Source organism: Trichosurus vulpecula, chromosome 1 (genome assembly GCF_011100635.1).
Source record: "Trichosurus vulpecula isolate mTriVul1 chromosome 1, mTriVul1.pri, whole genome shotgun sequence".
Taxonomy (NCBI): domain Eukaryota; kingdom Metazoa; phylum Chordata; class Mammalia; order Diprotodontia; family Phalangeridae; genus Trichosurus; species Trichosurus vulpecula.
Window position 1 is genome coordinate 147,256,450 of NC_050573.1, and position 20,226 is coordinate 147,276,675.

The window sequence follows — 20,226 nt, forward strand, 5'->3', positions numbered from 1 at the left end:
CATTCAAGTAAATACAGATATTAAAAGGTTTTAAAAATAATTTGTTGGGATGGATTTTGAAAATAACCACATACAAACAGAATTAACATTTTAATTAAGTGGTTTAATTCACTGTCACTTTTTTCTACATAATAAGATGCCACTCAGTAATCATCAGATGATTTTAAGGTTATCATCTTTTCCATAGTTATGGACAAAATATAATCTATCATGCTACAGAATCAGTTTTTTGTTGTTTTGTTCTTTGGTGAGGCTACCCCACTGTGAGTTTATAACTTGGATGCTGCTTATATAATTTTATTTTCCATCTTCAGTTCAGAACATATGGTATAAAAAAATTGGAAGTCTGATACTTAGGACTTTTGTTTAAATGAAACTGAAAAGAAAAAGTTCTCAATAAAAAAAAAAACAGCTAAATCTTCCACTGAACAAAAATTATTTTTACTGCTTGGTTTAAGTTGCATGGAATTTAAAATCATGATAAAATGAAAAATACCATGAATTATAGAGAGAAAAAAATTCTTGGTATAATAGTCTTTCTATCATGGAACTATGAAAATTCAAAATTAAAAGTATAGATGCGCTAAAATCAAACATTCAGTGAGAAATTTTATTCACGAATGTTGAAAGGTATAGGGAAGAGGGGAAGTCTAATAAAACTTTTAAGCTTACAAAACTATAAAATTTGTAAAAATTAAAAAAACAATAGGCAAAATACAATAAACATAAAGTTATTATATTTTATACTATCTGCAAACTTAAATAATTCAAAGGCATATCATTTTACCTAAAATGGCATTTTTAGATCATTAGTTCACTTTCGTAGATAGAATAATCTTAGGTTACTAAAAGTGTTTCAGTATAAGTTACCTAAAAATATCTAAGAGTATTTTAATTTAAAAATTTTAAGTCTGATTTCTTCCAAGAGAAATCTGGATGCTTGCTAACTAATGAAAGCAACACAAAAGATGGATACTTTAGCAAAATATTACTAACCTTAATTTATAATTTAAAAGCAAGGAAAGATCCAACAGAATAAACCAGTCAACAGTACAAAATGTTTACCTGTGACACATTTTTTTTAAAAAGTTTCAGTCAGGTAGAAACTCATGGAATTCTGGCAGCCAATATCCCACTGTGGATAAAGATCTAGAATAAAGATGACTTAAGGAAAGGCATCTCTAATTGTACTTTTAAAATAATGAAGCCATTACTATACTTAGCAAATAATGTATACTATAATACAATCTTCTCATCAAGCATAAAAAAAGAATTCACTTTGTCCTTAGCCCTTAAAGGGATTACACACGACTCATCAATCTCAGCTGCCACATGAAAAGTTTGAATGCTAAAACTGTATCAGTTCCATGATCAAAGTGGCCAACCATGACCCAGTTCAGGGGAAGGAAGAATTCTGTCTTACTAGAATGGAATTCAGGCTGCAGAGAAGCTCTGGTGAAATTCACCAGCTCTTACAAAGTAGTGTTGGAAACATTTTCTGAATCTCCTATTGAGCTCATGTAAAGAATCAAGTCGGGGTTTTGTCAAGAGAATGCAATATGAGATTGTTGACCACTCTTTTTCGTTTGTTTTAACATGAAAATCGTTAATAAATATGTTGAGTCCCTCACTGTAATTCAACCCTGTCACAGAGGGCTCTATATTATTCAGCTACCACTAGGGACTGGTAAAACATTGCCAAAGGTAACAGATGATCATAGAATGACTTGTGATCAAAGGACTTTAGTAACTCAAATGTAAGGTTTTCAAAGAATTCAGACTTGCTATCAGACAAGAATAATGTAGAAATCTACAAAACACTTTGGCAAAATTTAAGTTTAGACTAGTACCTCATACCATATATGACAATAAGCTCCAAATGGATGCATTATCTATAGTAAATACAAATGGAGACAGCATTAAAAAAAATCAAGAGGGGTTATATTTCAGATTTGTGGTTGGGGGAGAATTCTTTGCCAAGCAAGGCATAGAGCTCATCATAAATGATGAAATAGAAATTTGTTTAAAAAAATTAAAGCTTTCATACAAATAAAAGCTTAGACCAGGAGAGGGAATTAGTGGGGGGAAATTCTCTTAGCATTAAATATTTGGAGAAAAAAAATCTGAACTGACACGAATTTAGAAGACTAAAAGCCATCCCCTCAACAGATGGTCAAAAGATATGAACAAATAGTTTTCAGGAGAAATGCAAAGGATCAGTAGCAGCTAAGACCTGAGTTCAAATCCAGCTTCAGACTGAGACCAGCTATAGGTCTCTTGCTTCTTCGATCTATCACCCACAGCATCAAAATTAATATTTCTAAGACATAGTTATGAACAGGTCATTTCCTTATTCAAAAATTATAAGCAGTTTCTTATTTACCAATATATCAAAATATACACTTCTCAGGTGGGCATTTAAAGCCCTAATCTATTTGGTTCCCATCCTACTTTTTCAGAATTATTTTAACTTATTCCATTTACATACTCTAGGACAGGGGTTCTGTGAAGTTTGGATTCAGTCAAAGGGCCACATTTGAGGACTAAGAGGGCCACATGTGTCCTCAAGCCTGCAGGTTCCCCACCCTTGCTCTAGGATCTAGTAGAATTGGTCTACTATCCAGGCACAGTGCCTGGTACACAGCAGATTTTTTTTGAGGCAATTAGTTTAAATGACTTGCCCAGAGTCACACAGCTAGTAAGTTCTGAAGCTGGATTTGAACTTGGGCCTTTCTGACTCCACGGTCTGTGCCCTATCCACTGTGCTATCTAGCTGTCCCCATAGTAGATTATTAATAAATGTTCTTGACTCTCTTAGAGTGAGTCTGCAGAACATCTGTAAACAAAGGCACAGTTGGGGGACAGGGAGGGAGACATTAATGATGAGGCAACAAAGATTAAGAAGTAGTAGACTGACAAGCAGGTAGAAAAAACAGAAGAAGCATTATAAAAACCAATATAGAAGAGAGTATCCAGGAGGTTGTGGTAGTCAACAAAGTCAAAGAACCTAGAGTTAGTCAAGAAGGTCAAAGAGTGAAAAAAGACCAAAATATCTGGCAATTCAAAAATCACTGACAATTCTGAAAAAGGTATTTTTAGTTGAGTGATGAGGGCAGAAGTCAGACTGCACTGGGCTAAGAAATAAGTAGAAAAAAAGTAAGTGGAAATAAATAGCACAGGTAGCTTTTTCTAGAATCCTCATAATGAAAAGAAGAAAAGATATGAGAACAGTTTGAGGGTACATTTACTTCCCTCTAGATCCACATTATTTTGCTAAGTATATGCTGAAAATATAATAATGCCTATTTTCGAATTGCATTGAAACATTTTTGTTCAGTTTTGGCAGTAATATATCTGAATATGCTTTTGATGAAAACTGATGAAGTCTGCCCAACTGCTAGACCCTGGGTGACAGAGTGACTCCATATTTAACCAATGACTGACCCACCTATATATACCAGGAAACTCCTATGTACCCAAAAACTGCCTTGGTCAGCTACATTTAGGGTTAGGTTAGCAAACTATCGGCTCAGCAAACTTTATCTAATCCAAGTGTGCAAGATTAGGAAATTTTACTAAAGACAGTGTCCTTGTGTTTGAAGGGGATCAGGAGAGGGAAGGGAAGTAAAGGAATGTTACAATCTAGACTACCCAGGGATTAACTACCCCTAAGGTCCCACCTCCATTCAGTTACTGTGAATCTACTTAGCAACAATAAACATGTAATGATAAAGATCCAGGGGACAAACTATTATGTGTGCTCACAGGACTTGAAGGACAAGGTAACCACACACACTTATAAGCCTGTGAGTAATAAATGGCCTGATTCCTGACCCTTTGAGCATTTAGGTTCTTTCTGGTACCTCTACACCCGGGATCTATATACTATATATACTAGAAAATAAAGCCATTAATTACACTTTATTAGGCAGAAGACAGAACCCTTTTGATATAAGGTGACGATGGTTGGGAGGATTTTTAAACCCATCATACCATGATTTCAACATCGGCTCTTGATCAAGTAAATTACACGAAGGGATTTTTGCATAAAATAGTAATATAGATGTACTGTAATAAACATCTCTTAAATGCAATTTGCTATTTCCATTTTTAGTGGACAAAAAACTTGTTGGATTTGAGCCGGAAGTCCTGAATTTGAATACTGTCTATATAACAATAGCATGTGTGACTTTGGTTAAGTCATTTAACTTCTGTAGACCTTAGTTTGTTAATCTAGGAGATGGTGCAGTACAATGGAAAGAGCCTAGGTCTGGCCTGAGAGGACTTACCTCTCGTGAACACTGCCTGTGTGACCCTGAGCAAATAATTTAATCTCCCTAGGTCCTAACTTCCCCATCTATAAAACGAAGGGCTTGGACTAGATGCCATATGTCCCAGATATAGCTCTATGATACTAAGAGCTGATGATCTCTAAAATGAAATAGCTTCATTTGATGATTTCTAATATCCCTTTTAGTCCTAATTCCTATGACTCTGTGACTTTATGCCCTAGTATGACCTGGATCCTTTCTCTCATATTAGAATACTTCATATACCTTTACTCCAAAGACATAAGCAGCTATGTTCATCACATGCCAGATACAGGAATCTTTCAAAATTTTTGGGTGGGACTGCTTACCAAGATGGTTGCTCAAACAAGAGCAGACCACTCAACTTCCAGAAACCTACTCCAGTAAAATCCTAAAGTTTGTACCAAACTGAATAATGATTAAGTAATATGATGAAAACCTACAGCCAGTGAATCTATCCACCAAAGACCTGCATAAGCTGCCAACAAGAAGTCTGAGGACAATAGTAAAAGGGGTTGCCAGCCAACCCAGAGCCAATGCAGAATAGCCTGCTGCCCCAGGGTAATATTCAAAGCTCTGTGTCCATAGGTAGCAAGTGTAGAAGGTTTCCCCTAGGAAACTCCCAGGGTGCAGGCAGGGTTAACGTCCAATATGATACCACAATAGTCATCCCAGAAATCCCCAGGCTCGTGCCCTCTGGGATTCCTAACACTGTCCTGAAACAAAAGATAGGGCTATAAACATCTAGCACTGTGAACCACAAAGATCCAAGGGGGTGGGGGTAAGTCTAGGAGGTAGAGGCAAGCACAGAAACACAGAGGACCCAGGATGAGTGAGACCAAGTAGATCACTCCATTTTTTGCATCTGTGGCTCTGCTTGGTCTCAATGCCACTGAACAAGATGCCCTTGTGCCACTGTATATTCTCTGGTGGTTAGTCTCCCACTCTTGCCCTTTCCAGATTCCTCTAGAGCATAGGTTCCCAAAGTGGGTGATACCGCCCACTGGGGGTGCTGGAATGATCCAGGGAAGGGCAGTAGTAGTCTCAAGTGCAACTGGAGGGTGTTGAATTAAAATAAGGAGGTGGTGGAAACATAAGAAAAGAGAAGAAAATTTTGAAAAACCATTCATACATGTTTCATATGTTATATAACAGAGTTAAAGTCATAGTGATGATGTTATTTTCCAAAAAAACATACAAAAGGCAAGTTATACCCCATCACTGGTCAAGTCCACTGATTGGTCTTAACAAGCAAGTGTTGGCAGGTGACCATGTCATGCATTGTTGGGAAGTCTAGCATGTATCAGCAGGAATATGTACATATAATGACTTGTTTACAATATGATATGGTTACATGATGCAATACTGTATCATTAAAATTTCAATGCAGGAAAAACCCCCACAAATTTACAATAAATTATTAAATTTAAAATGTGTTATTTAAAAAATATTTTATATATTTGTTGAAATGATGTAAATTTAAAAAGAAACAAGCAAGCAAACAAATAGTTAAAGGGTTAAAGAAAGAGGATTTCCAGGGGGGCACTAAGTAATTTTTTTTAAAAGGGGAGGAGGTAGGCCAAATAAGTTTGGGAAGCTCTGCTCCAGTGTGTTCTCTTCCCCCATTATACTGTATATTCCTTGAGGGGAGTTGCTGTCTTTCTTTTTCTTATTTGGATCCCTAACACTTAGCACAGTGCCTGGAACATAGTAGGCTCAGTAAATATTTACTGAATTGAAGTCTGGACCACTCCACCCACAAGTACAGAAAGGGGCAGAGACTGACCCTGGAATAAAATTCCACTTAAGGAACTAAAGCTGGAGAGATAAGTAAACCAAAGAAAAAAACAATTAGTATAAAATTATTGAAAATTTACATATATCCTCAAAGGAGAGAGTAATTCTGTAATAACTGCAAGCAGAGACCAAAAGGCAAAAAGTAGATTTTCCACAAAAACAACATGAATTGCTAGAAGAAATCAAGCAATTAAAAAATCAAACAAAAACTCTGAAGGAAAGAACTAGTGAGAGAACAAATAACTTAGCAAAGAAAGCAGTAAAGGCTACTTGTTCCTTATCCAAGAAGTGGAATCTCTGTAAACTGCAATAGACAAAATAGAAATCAATGACTTTAGGAAATAGCAAGAAATATTAGAACTAAACCAAAAGACTGAAAAAATAGAAAAAGATGTAAGATATTTGATTTAAAAAACAACTGACTCAGAAATCAGTTCAAGGAGAGAGAATTTAGGAATCACTGGATTCTCTGAAAAACATTATTTAAAAAAAAACACCAACTCTGACACAATTATTTTAAGAAATCATAAATAAAAACTGCCCATATCTGTTAGAAACAGAGGGCACAGTAAAAAGAAAAATAGAAAGAATTGTCTCAAGTATAGACCTGAGACAATGCAAGAGAAGAAGCTAAGGCTGCTTGCTAGCTCAGGTTGAACAAAAACCTGCAGGCCAAGGAGATGTCTCCAAGAGACCACCTGTCCTCAAAACAGGTGTTAATACTGTTACTACCCTGGTAGAAAACAAGAAAGCACAGTGATTGCACGTGATGGGGACCCCACTGAGCTAGTGGTTTTCCTACTTCTCTTGTGCCGAAAAATGGGAGTTCCTTCATGTATTAACAAAGGTAAAGCCAGACTGGGTTTCTTAGTTCATAGGAAGACCTGAATAAGCACTGCCTTCACACAGGTTAGCCCTGAAGATAAGGGAGCCCTGGCTAAGCTGGTAGAAGCCATCAAAACCAATTATAACAGATATGATGAGATTACCATCACCGGGGTGGCAATGTTCTGGGTCCAAAATCTGTGGCTCATATTGCCAAGCTGAAAAAGGCAGAAGCTAAGGAGCTTGCGACGAAAGTGGTTTAAATGTATATTTGATTTTTCTCTATGTAAAAATAAAAATTTAAACAAGCAAAAAAATAGAAAGAATACATTGATCATCTGCTAAAAGAAACCCCAAAATAAAAGCCCCAGAAATATGATAGCTAAAAACCAGAGCTCCCACATTACAGAAAAAAATACTTTAAGTAGCAGGAAAGGAGCTCAAACACCAAGGAACTACAGTCAGGATCACAAAAGACCAGCAGCTTCTACTACTAATCAAAGGAGAATGCAATAAGCCAAAAGATAAAACATCCAAACTTAGAACCACTAACAACTTAAACTGCAAAATTGGATCTTTAATAGAAGACTTCAACAATTTCTGATGAAAAGACAAAGAAAGCAAAGTAGGAATTATGAAGCACAAACACAAGATCCCAGAGACATGGGATGACAAGTCTAGAACGACACATTTATTTGAGCATTCTGAAAGAGGTGTGTGATGGAATTTTATATACTCTTTTGTGCCTAGCAAGGTCCTTCTAATTATTTTCTTTAATTGGGAGATGACAACCATGCTTCATAAACAAAAATTTTAGTCTGGCACATACTTAATGATATATCTGTAGTCTGTGCACTGTGCAATGCAAATCCCAAGTTAAACTCCAGAAATTTTGAGGGCATGAAATATCACACCTATGAATGAGAATGAAAATCAAAAGCCAACTGTACACAAACCATCTTAGGAAACGTTTGATTGGTAAATCACTAATGAGACTAAGGTCTCTTCCCAAAAAAGAAACACTAATTTAAAATGCAATTAATAATAACCAAGCTTTGATAAAAAATTGTAACATAGGATCACAAATTTAGAAGTAGAAGAAATTATTTCATGCAACCATCTCAGTTTAGAAATAAACAAGTGGAAAAAAAAAAGAAATAAACAAATGGAAGGCAAGAAAGTTTGCCCAAGTAGAACTAGGCAGGTATCAAACCTAATTCTACCAACTCCAGAGCCATTATTCTTTCCACTATGCTTGTCTCTTGTCCAACTTGTCTCTCAATATAACTAATATAAGGTAAAGCTGTCATTTCAAAAACCTACAAAAAAGAAATACAAAAAATAAGAAGTGCCCAATATATCTCTGCTACTTTCCATAGAAGAAAGTTCTCTGATTTCAGAAGACCATGACCAATTCTTAGAAATACCCTTAGAAGAGAAGACAATGGATCAAGTTAACCAAGTTTAAGAGAAAATCCAAATTTCTTAGCTCAGATCCTATACTCACTGAGCAAGCAGATTTTGTAATTTGATCTCCTGAGTAGGTCTTACTCAGCCAGAATGGGTATCATGTATATAATAGTACCATTTATCCTGCCATCTTCCATTATAAAATAATAAACTAGGATTCTGGTTTATAAATCAGTCTCATGTGAGTTTAATTAGTATAACTGAGTTTTCAAAATCATGATCACTACCAAGTAAACTGATAAAGTTAGATTTTTGAGGCTGTTGAACTGAGGCTTAGATCCTAAACCTGTTAATTTGCTCCCAGAACACTGTGTAATGGACCAAAATACCCAATGCAGCTTTGACTGTAACACTAGTTGGCCAGATTCTTTCTTGCCATCTCATTAAACTCCCTCTGCCTTAGTTTCCACATAATTAAAATGTGGGTGATAATAGTAATATTTACTTCCTAGAATGGTAGTGAGGATAAAAGTGAGATGCCCGTAAAGCACTTTGCAAACCTTAAAGTGCTATATAAATGGTAATTATTATGACTTTTATGCAATTTTTTATTCACTTCCCTTCTCCCTTGGCTAGAAAGAGGGGGCTAGGCATTCACAAATACTCAGTTCTCTCCCCTGCATGGGCTGGCCTTATACTCATTTACCAGATATTTACTAGTGTCTTTCATGCACAATGCATAGAAAAATCAGCTAATAGTGCATTAAGAGCTATTACAATTCTAAGCATTTATTGGCTTCCACCAAATCAAGAGAAAAAAGATCGGCCACAGCCAATTTACTGGAGGATGACAAGAGTTACAAAATATCCACATGGTAGGCAGGAATATCCACACTGATGAAAACACAGATTCATTGGAGTATCAGATTGCATACAGTTTCCTGAGCTATAAAAATAACTAAGACACAAAAGATATTTGCAAGAAGATTACATAAAGGTGGAGTGAGGTGAATGGCCCTTCTCTTCTCCATCCTCTCCCACCGATGCCTGAACTTCTATCAACTAGATATTCATTTGAATTAAAAAGCAATCACTTAACAGGAGGTAGAGATGATAATCAGTGATCCACACTTTAGTGTGTGTGAGTTTAGTTAGATTGCTTTCCCTTTAGGAAGTAGCATAAATGCATACAGGGAATGGTATTAAAGCAATAAGTGAAAGAAATAAAGGGAGAAATAATTTAGAGATAGACGTGGGTAGGTTGTACCCATGGGGGGGGGCAAAGGATAGAGGTTCTTAAGGGTGGAAGAAAAAGAAAAAGCTAGAATATGGGAGAGAAGCAGAGCAGTGGGAATAATTTTTTCTTCTCTTCTCTCAGAAGTCTTTAAAACCTCTTGTCAAATTCCTCATTACCCTTAAACCACTGATATGGACAGAGAGGCAGACCAGCTACATATATGTGCATGCATATGTGTGTATGTATGTATGTATGTGTGTGTGTGTATATATATATGTATGTATGTATGTATGTATGTATGTATAGACCAGCTGCCTCTCTAGAGAAAGTTGAGAGAAAAATTTCTCCGTCACTTACAAAGAAAATCCAATTTTTTGTTTGTAGCTGTGCATGTCTCTTTAATCCCACAAACTACCTTGCAGACCTCTGTGACCTACGTGCATGCTGCTGGTGTCTTGCATCAACAGTTATTATCAAGTGTTTTTATACTCATTGTTTCAACTCATACTGGGAAATGTAATGGAACGTCTTTTTCTATCTGCTCTGCTTCATTTTCTTACCATTCTAGTGGTTTGCTAGACTTTTCTATGATGAGAGCACTTAAAAAAAAACGCATCAGTTTCTCTTCTTTGCAAATGCTGGTAGCATACACAGAGCAAAATTTAGCAGAGGGGAATGACTGCCGGAAGAAGCCTTTTTTGAGAAAGTTTCATGAGGGTCTCCTGATGAAACAGCAATGCTCATGCAAGTTTCCATCCGTTTCAACAATCCGGCTAGCAGCTGCTGTGAGGGTGTAAAGCCAACAACAACCAGCTCACAGAACACTGCAAGCCCAGGTCCTTTTCATCTGCTTTATTAAGGAGAGCAACGTTAACGGGTTAACAATCTTACTTTGATCCAGCATATAAATAACATCCCCCTAGTTGAGGGGCAAAAGCCAGCACCCTGAATTACAGACCAAATACAATTCGTAGTTATCAACACCTGGGTGTACAGGGGAGCTCATCAGAAGGGCTGGCCCACAGTCACACAGCCCACTCCTGCTGTGGCTCAGAGCTCTGAGCAAGAACGCCAACCTCTGGGCTTATATATCCCGTTCAGGGCCTCAGGGCCCTGACCTCACTCAGGCTGGGAGGGAATAAGTTCCGCACCCCCAATATCCCATCAGATACAGACCAGTGACTCCCAATTGTCTCAGTGCTAAAAAATACAAAAACACCCCACTTTATCTGCCCTACTCAAACAAAGGCCAGAATCATTAAGGGTCAACAGCAAAAAGCCCCACCTTAATTACTATTACACCATCTAAATGGCACAAATTACTATCCCAGAAGGGAGAAGAATATTTAACAATGAATTCTCAAAGAAAATAATTTTGTTCTTACAAGCAATGGGCAGGTTCCTGCATTTTATAACACAATCGATATTTTACTTGAAAGTTGCATTTAAATAAAATCAGTTTAACAGGAAAGACTGGATATTTCCAAATGCACGCCTGATTAAGTCAACAAAAATAAAAAGTAATATAACAAAAGAAATCTAATCAAAGGGGAAAAGATCAGTTATGAAAAAAAAGGGTCACCAAATATCTCACCAAAATTGAAATTACATAAGAAAGAATGGGAGTTAACAGTGGAACAAACATTTACTCAAACTGAGGTGTGTGCTTTCTAAAGGGAATTTTTTTATAACATCACATAGAACTTCTTAGCCGTGATAATCAAACTAGGAGCTCAGTTAATATGTAGAAAAATGTAAAGCTGAAAATTGTTTTAAATAACTTGGACAAGCCTGGGTGATAAATAACTAAATTAGTCATGAAAATGTACAGTATAACATACTTGGCCTATGTCTAACAAATAACTATCTTGAGAAGGGCAGAAATGCCTTTCAAAGCAAAATATGCTGTCACTTATGTAAAAGCACTGGGTGTTGAATCAAAGCAGTTCTGAGTGAGAATGTGATTAAAAATTACATTTGATCACTTCAGTAGACACATCCAGAGTGACAGTAAAGTGGTTCTTCAGCATTTAAAAACTACATCTGCAACTGATTTCAATCCATCAGCCAAAAGATGCATTTATGCTGTAGCTATTACATTTTCTGAAGAGTTTAAATTACAAAACTTGAGAGAGCTTCAAAGCAAGTCTTAATCTAACCACCCTGATCTTGATGGCCCAGTTAAAATATAAGATGCTTAATAGAAAAGAACCTCTTCAACAAAATGGAAAACAATTGCACTTAAATCAAGTTATTTTTAATTTCCTTTCATAAATCAGTTAAATGTACCAACCTGGGGGTTCGAACATTTTATCTCAAGTGACTCTAGGTCAACATGGAGACAGACAACAAATGAATGTCTGGATTCAGGCCCCACGGCAAGCAGCTTTTGAGAAGTGACAGCCAGAGTAGATGTACAACCCATTGGCTGTACTAACCCAAGTGTCATTTGGTGTCCAAGCAGGGTATAAATGCTGAAATGATATAAACTGATTGTCCATGGGAAAGCATTACCTGAAGACAGAACACACATATACAAAGTGGTTAAAATTTACTTTAAGGAAACTTTTGTGTCACCTTAATATCATTAAAATGCAATCATAAGCAATTATTATATCATAAATAACATAACATTCTAAAAACCAGTTTGATAAGTAGTTTGTGTATTATTTTAGATATAATTTTTGAAGGAAAATATACCTTGATGCTATAAATGGGTATCATAACCATTAAGTACGGAGAACAAAATTATAAAGATGATATTACAAGATGACATTCGAAATGGCTCTAATCTGTCAGTTCAAATTAGCTTCATATATATACATACACACACACACACACACACACACCCCTTCAAATTATTCCCTGACCTTTGGTTCTCTATTATTAATTATTAGACATTTCAAGTTGGATATTCTAGAGATATCTCAACATTAACACATCCTAAACAGAACTCATTCATCTTTCTCTAAAAAGGGGTCTATATTTCCAAACTGTATACTTCTACCAAAGGTACCACCAGTCTTTTGGTCTTCCAGATGCATAACCTTGGTATTGTCACGAACTCCTCAATTCCCCTCATCCCACATACTCAACCAGTTGTCAAGTCTTGCTATTTCAACCTTCACAACATATCTTGTAACTCAACCCTTTCTATTTACTCACAAAGCTACTGCCTTAGGTCAGGTACTAACTACATCTTACCTACATCACTGCAATAGCTTCCTAATAGGGGTCTCAGTCTTAAATCTTTCCTCCTTCCAGTCTATCCTCCATGCAACTGCCAAGGTGATTTCCAGATTAAAAATACTATTCCCTGACTGAGTAAACTCAAGTGGCTCCCTATTGTCATTAGAATAAAATATAAATTTCTCTGTTTAGCTTTCAAAGCCTTTCACAACCTGGTTTCAACCTTTCTCGGCTACATCATACATTATCCTCCCTACCATTCTCTGTAACACAGCCAAACTGGTCTTCTCTCCGTTTTTCTCATGTGACACACCATCTCTGGTCTCTGCTTTTGTAATGACTGGTTCCCATATCTGGAGCATACTGCCTCACTTCTGCCTCAAGATGAATCTCTATCACTCTCTTCTACATGAAGCCATTTGTGATTACCCCAACAGTTAATGTTCTCTCCTAACAACTTTATACTTAATTACTTTTATTTATTTATATTTGTTCTCTTTATACTTATTTTATACATACTTATATAGAGGCTGTGAGGTATAACTGATATAAAGCAGGAGTCAGAAAGATTTGACATCTGATCTTTTGTTTATTAATTTATTTAATATATTTAGTTTTCAGCATTGATTTTCACATGACTTTGAATTACAAATTTTCTCCCCATTTCTACCCTCCTGCCCACTCCAAGATGGTGTATATTCTGGTTGCCCTCTTCCCCAGTCAGCCCTCCCTTCTGTCACCCCACTCCCCTCCCATCCCCTTTTCCCTTACTTTCTTGTAGGGCAAGATAAATTTCTACACCCCACTTCCTGTGTATCTTATTTCCTAGTTGCATGCAAAAACTTCTATTTTTTGTTTTTGAATGTCTGTTTTTAAAACTTTGAGTTCCAAATTCTCTTCCCTCCCCATCCACCCTCCCCAAGAAGGCAAGCAATTCAACATAGGCCACATGCATAACATTACGTAAAACCCTTCCACAATACTCATGTTGTGAAAGACTAACTATATTTTGCTCCTTCCTAATCTATCTCCCCCTTTATCCAATTTTCTCCCTTGACCCTGTCCCTTTGGAAAGTGTTTGTTTTTGATTACCTCCTCCCCCTATCGTCCCCCCTTTTTCTCTTCTTCCTCCTTTTTTCCTGTGGGGTAAGATACCCAATTGAGTGTGTATATTAATCCCTCCTCAGGTCAAATCTGATGAGAGCAAGATTCACTCATTCCCCCTTACCTGCTCCCTCTTCCCTTCCTACAGAACCACTTTTTCTTGCCATTTTTATGCGAGATAATTTACCCCATTCTACCTCTTCCTTTCTCCCTCTCTCAATATATTCCTCTCTCATCCCTTAATTTGATTTTATTTTTTTAGACATCATCCCTTTACATTCAACTCATCCTCTGTCCTCTGTCTATACATATATATATATTTACACATACATACATACACACACATACATTTACATATGAATATATATACATACATACACATACACATATATACATATGCATATTCCCTTCAGCTACCCTAATACTGAGGTCTCATAAATTATACATATCATCTTTCCATGCAGGAATGTGAACAAAATAGTTCAACTTTAGTAAGTCCCTTATGATTTCTCTTTCTTGTTTACCTTTTCATGCTTCTCTTGATTCTTGTGTTTGAAAGTCAAATTTTCTATTCAACTCTGGTCTTTTCACTGAGAAAGCTTGAAAGTCCTCTATTTTATTGAAAGTCCATATTTTGCTTTGGAGCATGATACTCAGTTTTGCTGGGTAGGTGATTCTTGGTTTTAATCCTAGCTCCATTGACCTCTGGAATATCGTATTCCAAGCCCTTCGATCTCTTAACGTAGAAACTGCTAGATCTTTGGTTATCCTGATTGTGTTTCCACAATACTCAAATTGTTTCTTTCTGGCTGCTTGCAGTATTTTCTCCTTGATCTGGGAGCTTTGGAATTTGGCAATAATATTCCTAAGAGTTTTCTTTTTGGGATCTATTTGAGGAGGTGATCTGTGGATTCTTTCAATTTCTATTTTTACCCTCTGGCTCTAGAATATCAGGGCAATTCTCCTTGATAATTTCTTGAAAGATGATATCTAGGCTCTTTTTTTGAACATGGCTTTCAGGTAGACCAATAATTTTTAAATTATCTCTCCTGGATCTATTTTCTAGGTCAGTGGTTTTTCCAACGAGATATTGCACAATGTCTTCCACTTTTTCATTCCTTTGGTTCTGTTTTATAATATCTTGATTTCTCATAAAGTCACTAGCTTCCACTTGCTCTAATCTAATTTTTAAGGTAGTATTTTCTTCAGTGGTCTTTTGGATTTCCTTTTCCATTTGGCTAATTCTGCCTTTCAAGGCATTCTTCTCCTCATTGGCTTTTTGGAGCTCTTTTGCCATTTGAGTTAGTCTATTTTTTAAGGTGTTGTTTTCTTCAGTATTCTTTTGGGTCTCCTTTAGCAAGTCATTGACTTGTTTTTCATGGTTTTCTCGCATCCTTCTCATTTCTCTTTGCAATTTTTCCTGTACTTCTCTAACTTGCTTTTCCAACTCCTTTTTGAGCTCTTCCATGGCCTGAGACCAGTTCATGTTTTCCTTGGAGGCTTTTGGTGTAGGCTCTTGGACTTTGTTGACTTCTTCAGGCTGTACGTTTTGGTCTTCTTTGTCACCAAAGAAAGATTCCAAAGTCTGAGACTGAATCTGAGTGTGTTTTCGCTGCCTGGCCATGTTCCCAGTCAACTTACTTGAGTTTTTTGTCGGGGTATGACTCCTTGTTGAGTAAAGAGTACTTTGTTCCAAGCTTGAGGGGATGTGCTGTTGTTTTTCAGAGCTATTTCTATACAGCCAGCTCTGCCACACCAGCACTCCTCTGTCCTCAAAAACTGCCAACCCGGACTGGACTCAGATCTTAAGCAGGCTCTGCACTTCTGCTCTGATTCGCCACTTAATTCCTACCACCAGGTGGGCCTGGGGCCAGAAGCAAGTGCAGCTGCAGTTCTGTAGCTGCACCAGCTCCGCTGCCCCTGGGGCAGTGGCTGAACCATGAACTCCTATCACTCTGCGCCGGAAGCTTTTCTCACTAACCTTCTTTGTTGTCTTTGGTATTTGTGGGTTGAGAAGTCTAGTAACTGCCACTGCTCACCGATTCAGGGAGCTAGGGCCTGCTCTGCCCGGTTCCCGGTCTGGGGTCTGCTTGGTCCTGCCGCCACCCACACCGGGCTCTGCTCTGCTCCGCTCCCAGCTCTGTACACGATAGACCTTACCCAGAGACCATCCAGGCTGTCCTGGGCTGGAGCCCTGCTTCCCTCTGCTATTTTGTGGGTTCTGCAGTTCTAGAATTTGTACAGAGCCATTTTTTATAGGTTTTTGGAGGGACCCGGCGGGGAGCTCACACAAGTCCCTGCTTTCCAGCTGCCATCTTGGCCATCTCTACTTTTTATTATGCCCTTGACATCTGATCTTAACTCTAACACATGTACCGGCTGTGCAACACTGGGCAAGTCACTTAACCTTTCACAGTAAGATAACTCAAAGATCTCATTCTTACCACTCCAACAAACCCAGCACTGCCCTTGCCCAGCCCCGCCCCACATACAATTTGCCATGTAGAGTCTAAGTTATTTTGAATTTGGATTTTTTTCATTCACTGTATTGGTCTGCCTAGAACATAGTAAATACCTGGTAAGTGTTCTGACTGATTAGTGCTCAAAAGGCTAGGAGTGAAGGGTATACTGTTCTTTGTGTTTTCAGAGCTTAATGAGAGTGGGAACTGGAAGAGAAATACTGAGTAGCACATCTGAACCCTTCTCAGAATAAATGTGTTATAAAAATATATGATGAGAAAATATTAAATCAAATTTCATATTTAGAATGGCTAGCTGCATAGTAGTACTCAGAAACCTCATGGGAAACAATGGTAAATGAATAATAATTCATGGTTAGCAATATGGCAGTAATAAATGACTTTCAAAACTGAAAATATTCTCCCCTGCCCCCAAGAAAGACCCATAAGCTTAAATCATCTGCAACCGATTCCAAAACTACATACATACACAAAATTCCAAGCTATTTACAAAATAAAGACTTTGCCAAATTTGTCTTAAAATATTTTGGAAAGATTTCAGGTTACATATTTAAAAGCTGTAACTGAGGTATATTTTTTAAACTTTATTTCATTTAAGAAATATACAACATTAGGTGTAGAGAACTGAAAGTTCTCTAAACACTCAAGTCAAAAATTACTTTGGTCTTTAGCCTAGATATATGATTTTGCTTTTTCTCTGACATCAGGCAAAAAATATAATATTACACATTATGGTTTTGAGATTTAAGAAGGGAACATTCTGCAGCATTACCATATGTTTGTTACTACAACACATAAATTCTTGTCTTTTAGAAGATCCATTTCTGGACAACAGAATATTAAAATTAAACTACTCTAACTTAATTAATGGATGGGGTTCTTATCACTCTACTTCACTGCAACCTCCTTGAGCATAGGGACTTTGTCTTATCTAAATCTTGTATCTCCTCAGAATGCTACGAAAACATCAGGAAATTTTTTTTTTAATTTTAATTTATTTCAAGAACACAACCATCATTTATCTTAGACAACATATAGAAAACATTTATGTGAAAATGCTGACAAGTGATTGTTTCAGGTACAACCTGAAATATGTAGTTCACAAACAAGAATATGAAGTCGTGACCAAAGTTTCTAATTCAAATTACTAAGAAAACTGCACCAAAACTACTATAAAAATGATGGTCTACCAAGCTAGGCATACCTTCAAATGAGGATTTCAAGGGGTGTGTGTGTGTGTGTGTATGTGTGTGTGTGTATGTGTAGAATATTTTATTTTTGAACTTTATTATTTTATTTTGGATAAAATATTTATTACTGGCTGAGTTTGGGGAATTTTCAAATCAATACAAAATGATTAAACCACAAAAACTGCAACAGGGTCTAGATCTTACTTGTATGTGAACTGCTACTGTAGAACATGACTTAAAGAGGGAAGAGTAAGAGCAATGGGAGATATGAATCATGCCATTTTCCACAACATGACACATTGACGACCAAACTGACAATAATCCAGAGTAATATGGAAGAGAAAGCAAATATGAGAGAAATTGTTTGTAACAGAAAGGGAGGCAAAAGAGTCAGCCATATATTGTATTTCACTTGGTAAGACCAAAGGAAAAAATATATTCTATTAGCAGAACACATTATCTTGTGGTATAGCAAAATACTTTAGTGAAAACCAAATTTAGAATCTCATCAAACTAGAACTATAGATTTCCTTAAGATGGGTCGGCAGCTGCTGATTTTGCAGAACGTTGGAAGCAGGAAAACACAAAGGATAACAGGATGCAAATTTCAGCTGCTAGATAATCAGCCAAACAACAAATACCGATTAAGTGTGTCAAGTACCAGATACAAATACAAAACTGGTACAATTCCTGAACTCTAGGAGTTTATATTTTATTATTAGATACCACTTTATCAAATATATTATAACCTTATAGAAATTCTACTCTCATGTTTCATTGTAGTATTGAGATGACCTTGGTTCACTCAAGCTAAGCCAGGAGAGCACAAATCGTGTCAAGTCTGGCAGGTTCCGTTGAACTGAAAAGATTTCAAATATGATACAGAATATCTAAGGCACTCATGACCAACGGTCTGACCACCCATAAAATTCATGCTGAACACACATGGCTGAAAATGGAGAGCAAAAGGAATGACTTATGACTGACGTGCACTTCTTAAGCTCTCTTTACAAAAGAAGTTTGCACCTGAGCTCCATAATAACTCTATGAGACAAGTAGGCCAGGTGTTATTCTTCATATAGATGAGCAAACTGAATTTCAGAGAGAGAAATGATGACCACAGTCACAAAGCTGGTTGGTGGTCGGGGCCAGACTAAAACCCAAAGACTAAAACTCTTGACTCCTCACACAGGGCTACAATCCAGAATCTGGCCACCCCTACATGTATAATTTATTACCTGTCATCACCTGCATTTTGATGAACATTCTGGAGAGTTTATCAGTCCAAGTAAATAGATTTTTCTCACTCTATTCTTAAACTGCCTTTGCATTGCTTTACAATAAAATGTGTATGTTAAATGCTTAAGAGTAATTATGAATCTTCTGACAACAGCAGGTGACTAATGCTGGTGATAATGTCCTCACATTCTTTTCCTTTCTCTGCCTTCAGGTAGATATTTCATTAGAACCAGGGCTGCCTCTGTCTCCTTGTTTTTTCTCAACTACTGCAGAATCTTGAAAAACTAGGTCCATTTATAGATCCCATTGTAATAAGGATTGGTTCAGTATTATACTTTTGCCTCTAACTTAACAGGCTTGTGGGATCAACAGTTTTGAGAAAGATGCAGTGTTACGTGGGGAACAAGCAATTGAAGCAAGGTTACAGAAACGAGCTTTGACTACCCAGGAACATCACAGAGCCAACTGGCATATTGAGGCGATTTCCCAAAGCAAGTTAACAAAGTGATTGCAAGGCAACTAAGAGAATGTTCATCACTTCCAAATGAAGTTAATTTGAGGAGAAATTAATGTTTTCAAGAATCCAGAGAACTCATAAATGATTAATTTACAAAACTTAATATTAGATTTTTCCTGGCAAAGGTCTACATAAGCAGGGGAGAAAAGCTGAAATGACTGGAATAAAGTGTCAGTAAAATGATCAACAAGAACTTTTATTTCCTGTGTGACTATAACACTGTTTTGAGGACAAAACACTGCTGATTCTCAGGAGGCTTGAAAAACTTATTTTGAGTATGAATTAGCACACTTCTAGTGCCAAAAATATTGATGAATATGAACTTTAATTTAGGTGAATTTTTTCTTTATCCCTTTCACAATCCATGGAATTAAGTGTGCGCAAATTCTGATTGCTAAAAGCTACACCAAGAAAAACCGGGGAAAGTGATAACTTCCTTACTGATTTCTCACAGAGTATATAAATGTGATGTAGTATATAATCACATGTATGAATCTGCAATTTAATCAATGTGAGGAACTAACGATGTGGAAACTCCCACACACAGTGCAAATCTCACTCAACTCTTACCTTTACCCATCCTGGGGCACTCAGAGGTTAAGTAATCTTCCCAGTCACATGACTAACATGAATCAGAGTTAGGTATTGAACACAGCTACCTTCTTGACTTCAAGGCCAACTTGGCAACCACACCACGTAACCTCACAATCAGCATATTCCCGAAGAAACACAACATCATAGACTCATAGAACTGATGATCTTAGAGTTGGGAAGGTTCTCCTGAAAAAATCTGTTACATACAGTATCCTGCCTTCCAGCCAAAAATGTGGTACTCTTATTTTATAGGAAGAGCATAGAGAGATTATAACTTGCTTAGTAGAATAGGGGTAGATCTCAGGTTGATCTTCCTTCAACATCAATTGTTTTC

General features: G+C 36.9%; 1 protein-coding gene across 1 annotated transcript in view; it reads right to left on the bottom strand.

The window, feature by feature from the left end:
* VPS13B (vacuolar protein sorting 13 homolog B) overlaps positions 1 to 20,226 on the bottom strand; it is a 1,100,792-nt gene that overhangs the window by 533,327 nt on the left and 547,239 nt on the right. The window contains 1 exon segment of the mRNA XM_036759288.1: positions 11,873 to 12,093. Coding sequence (XP_036615183.1) covers positions 11,873 to 12,093 — 221 coding nt within the window.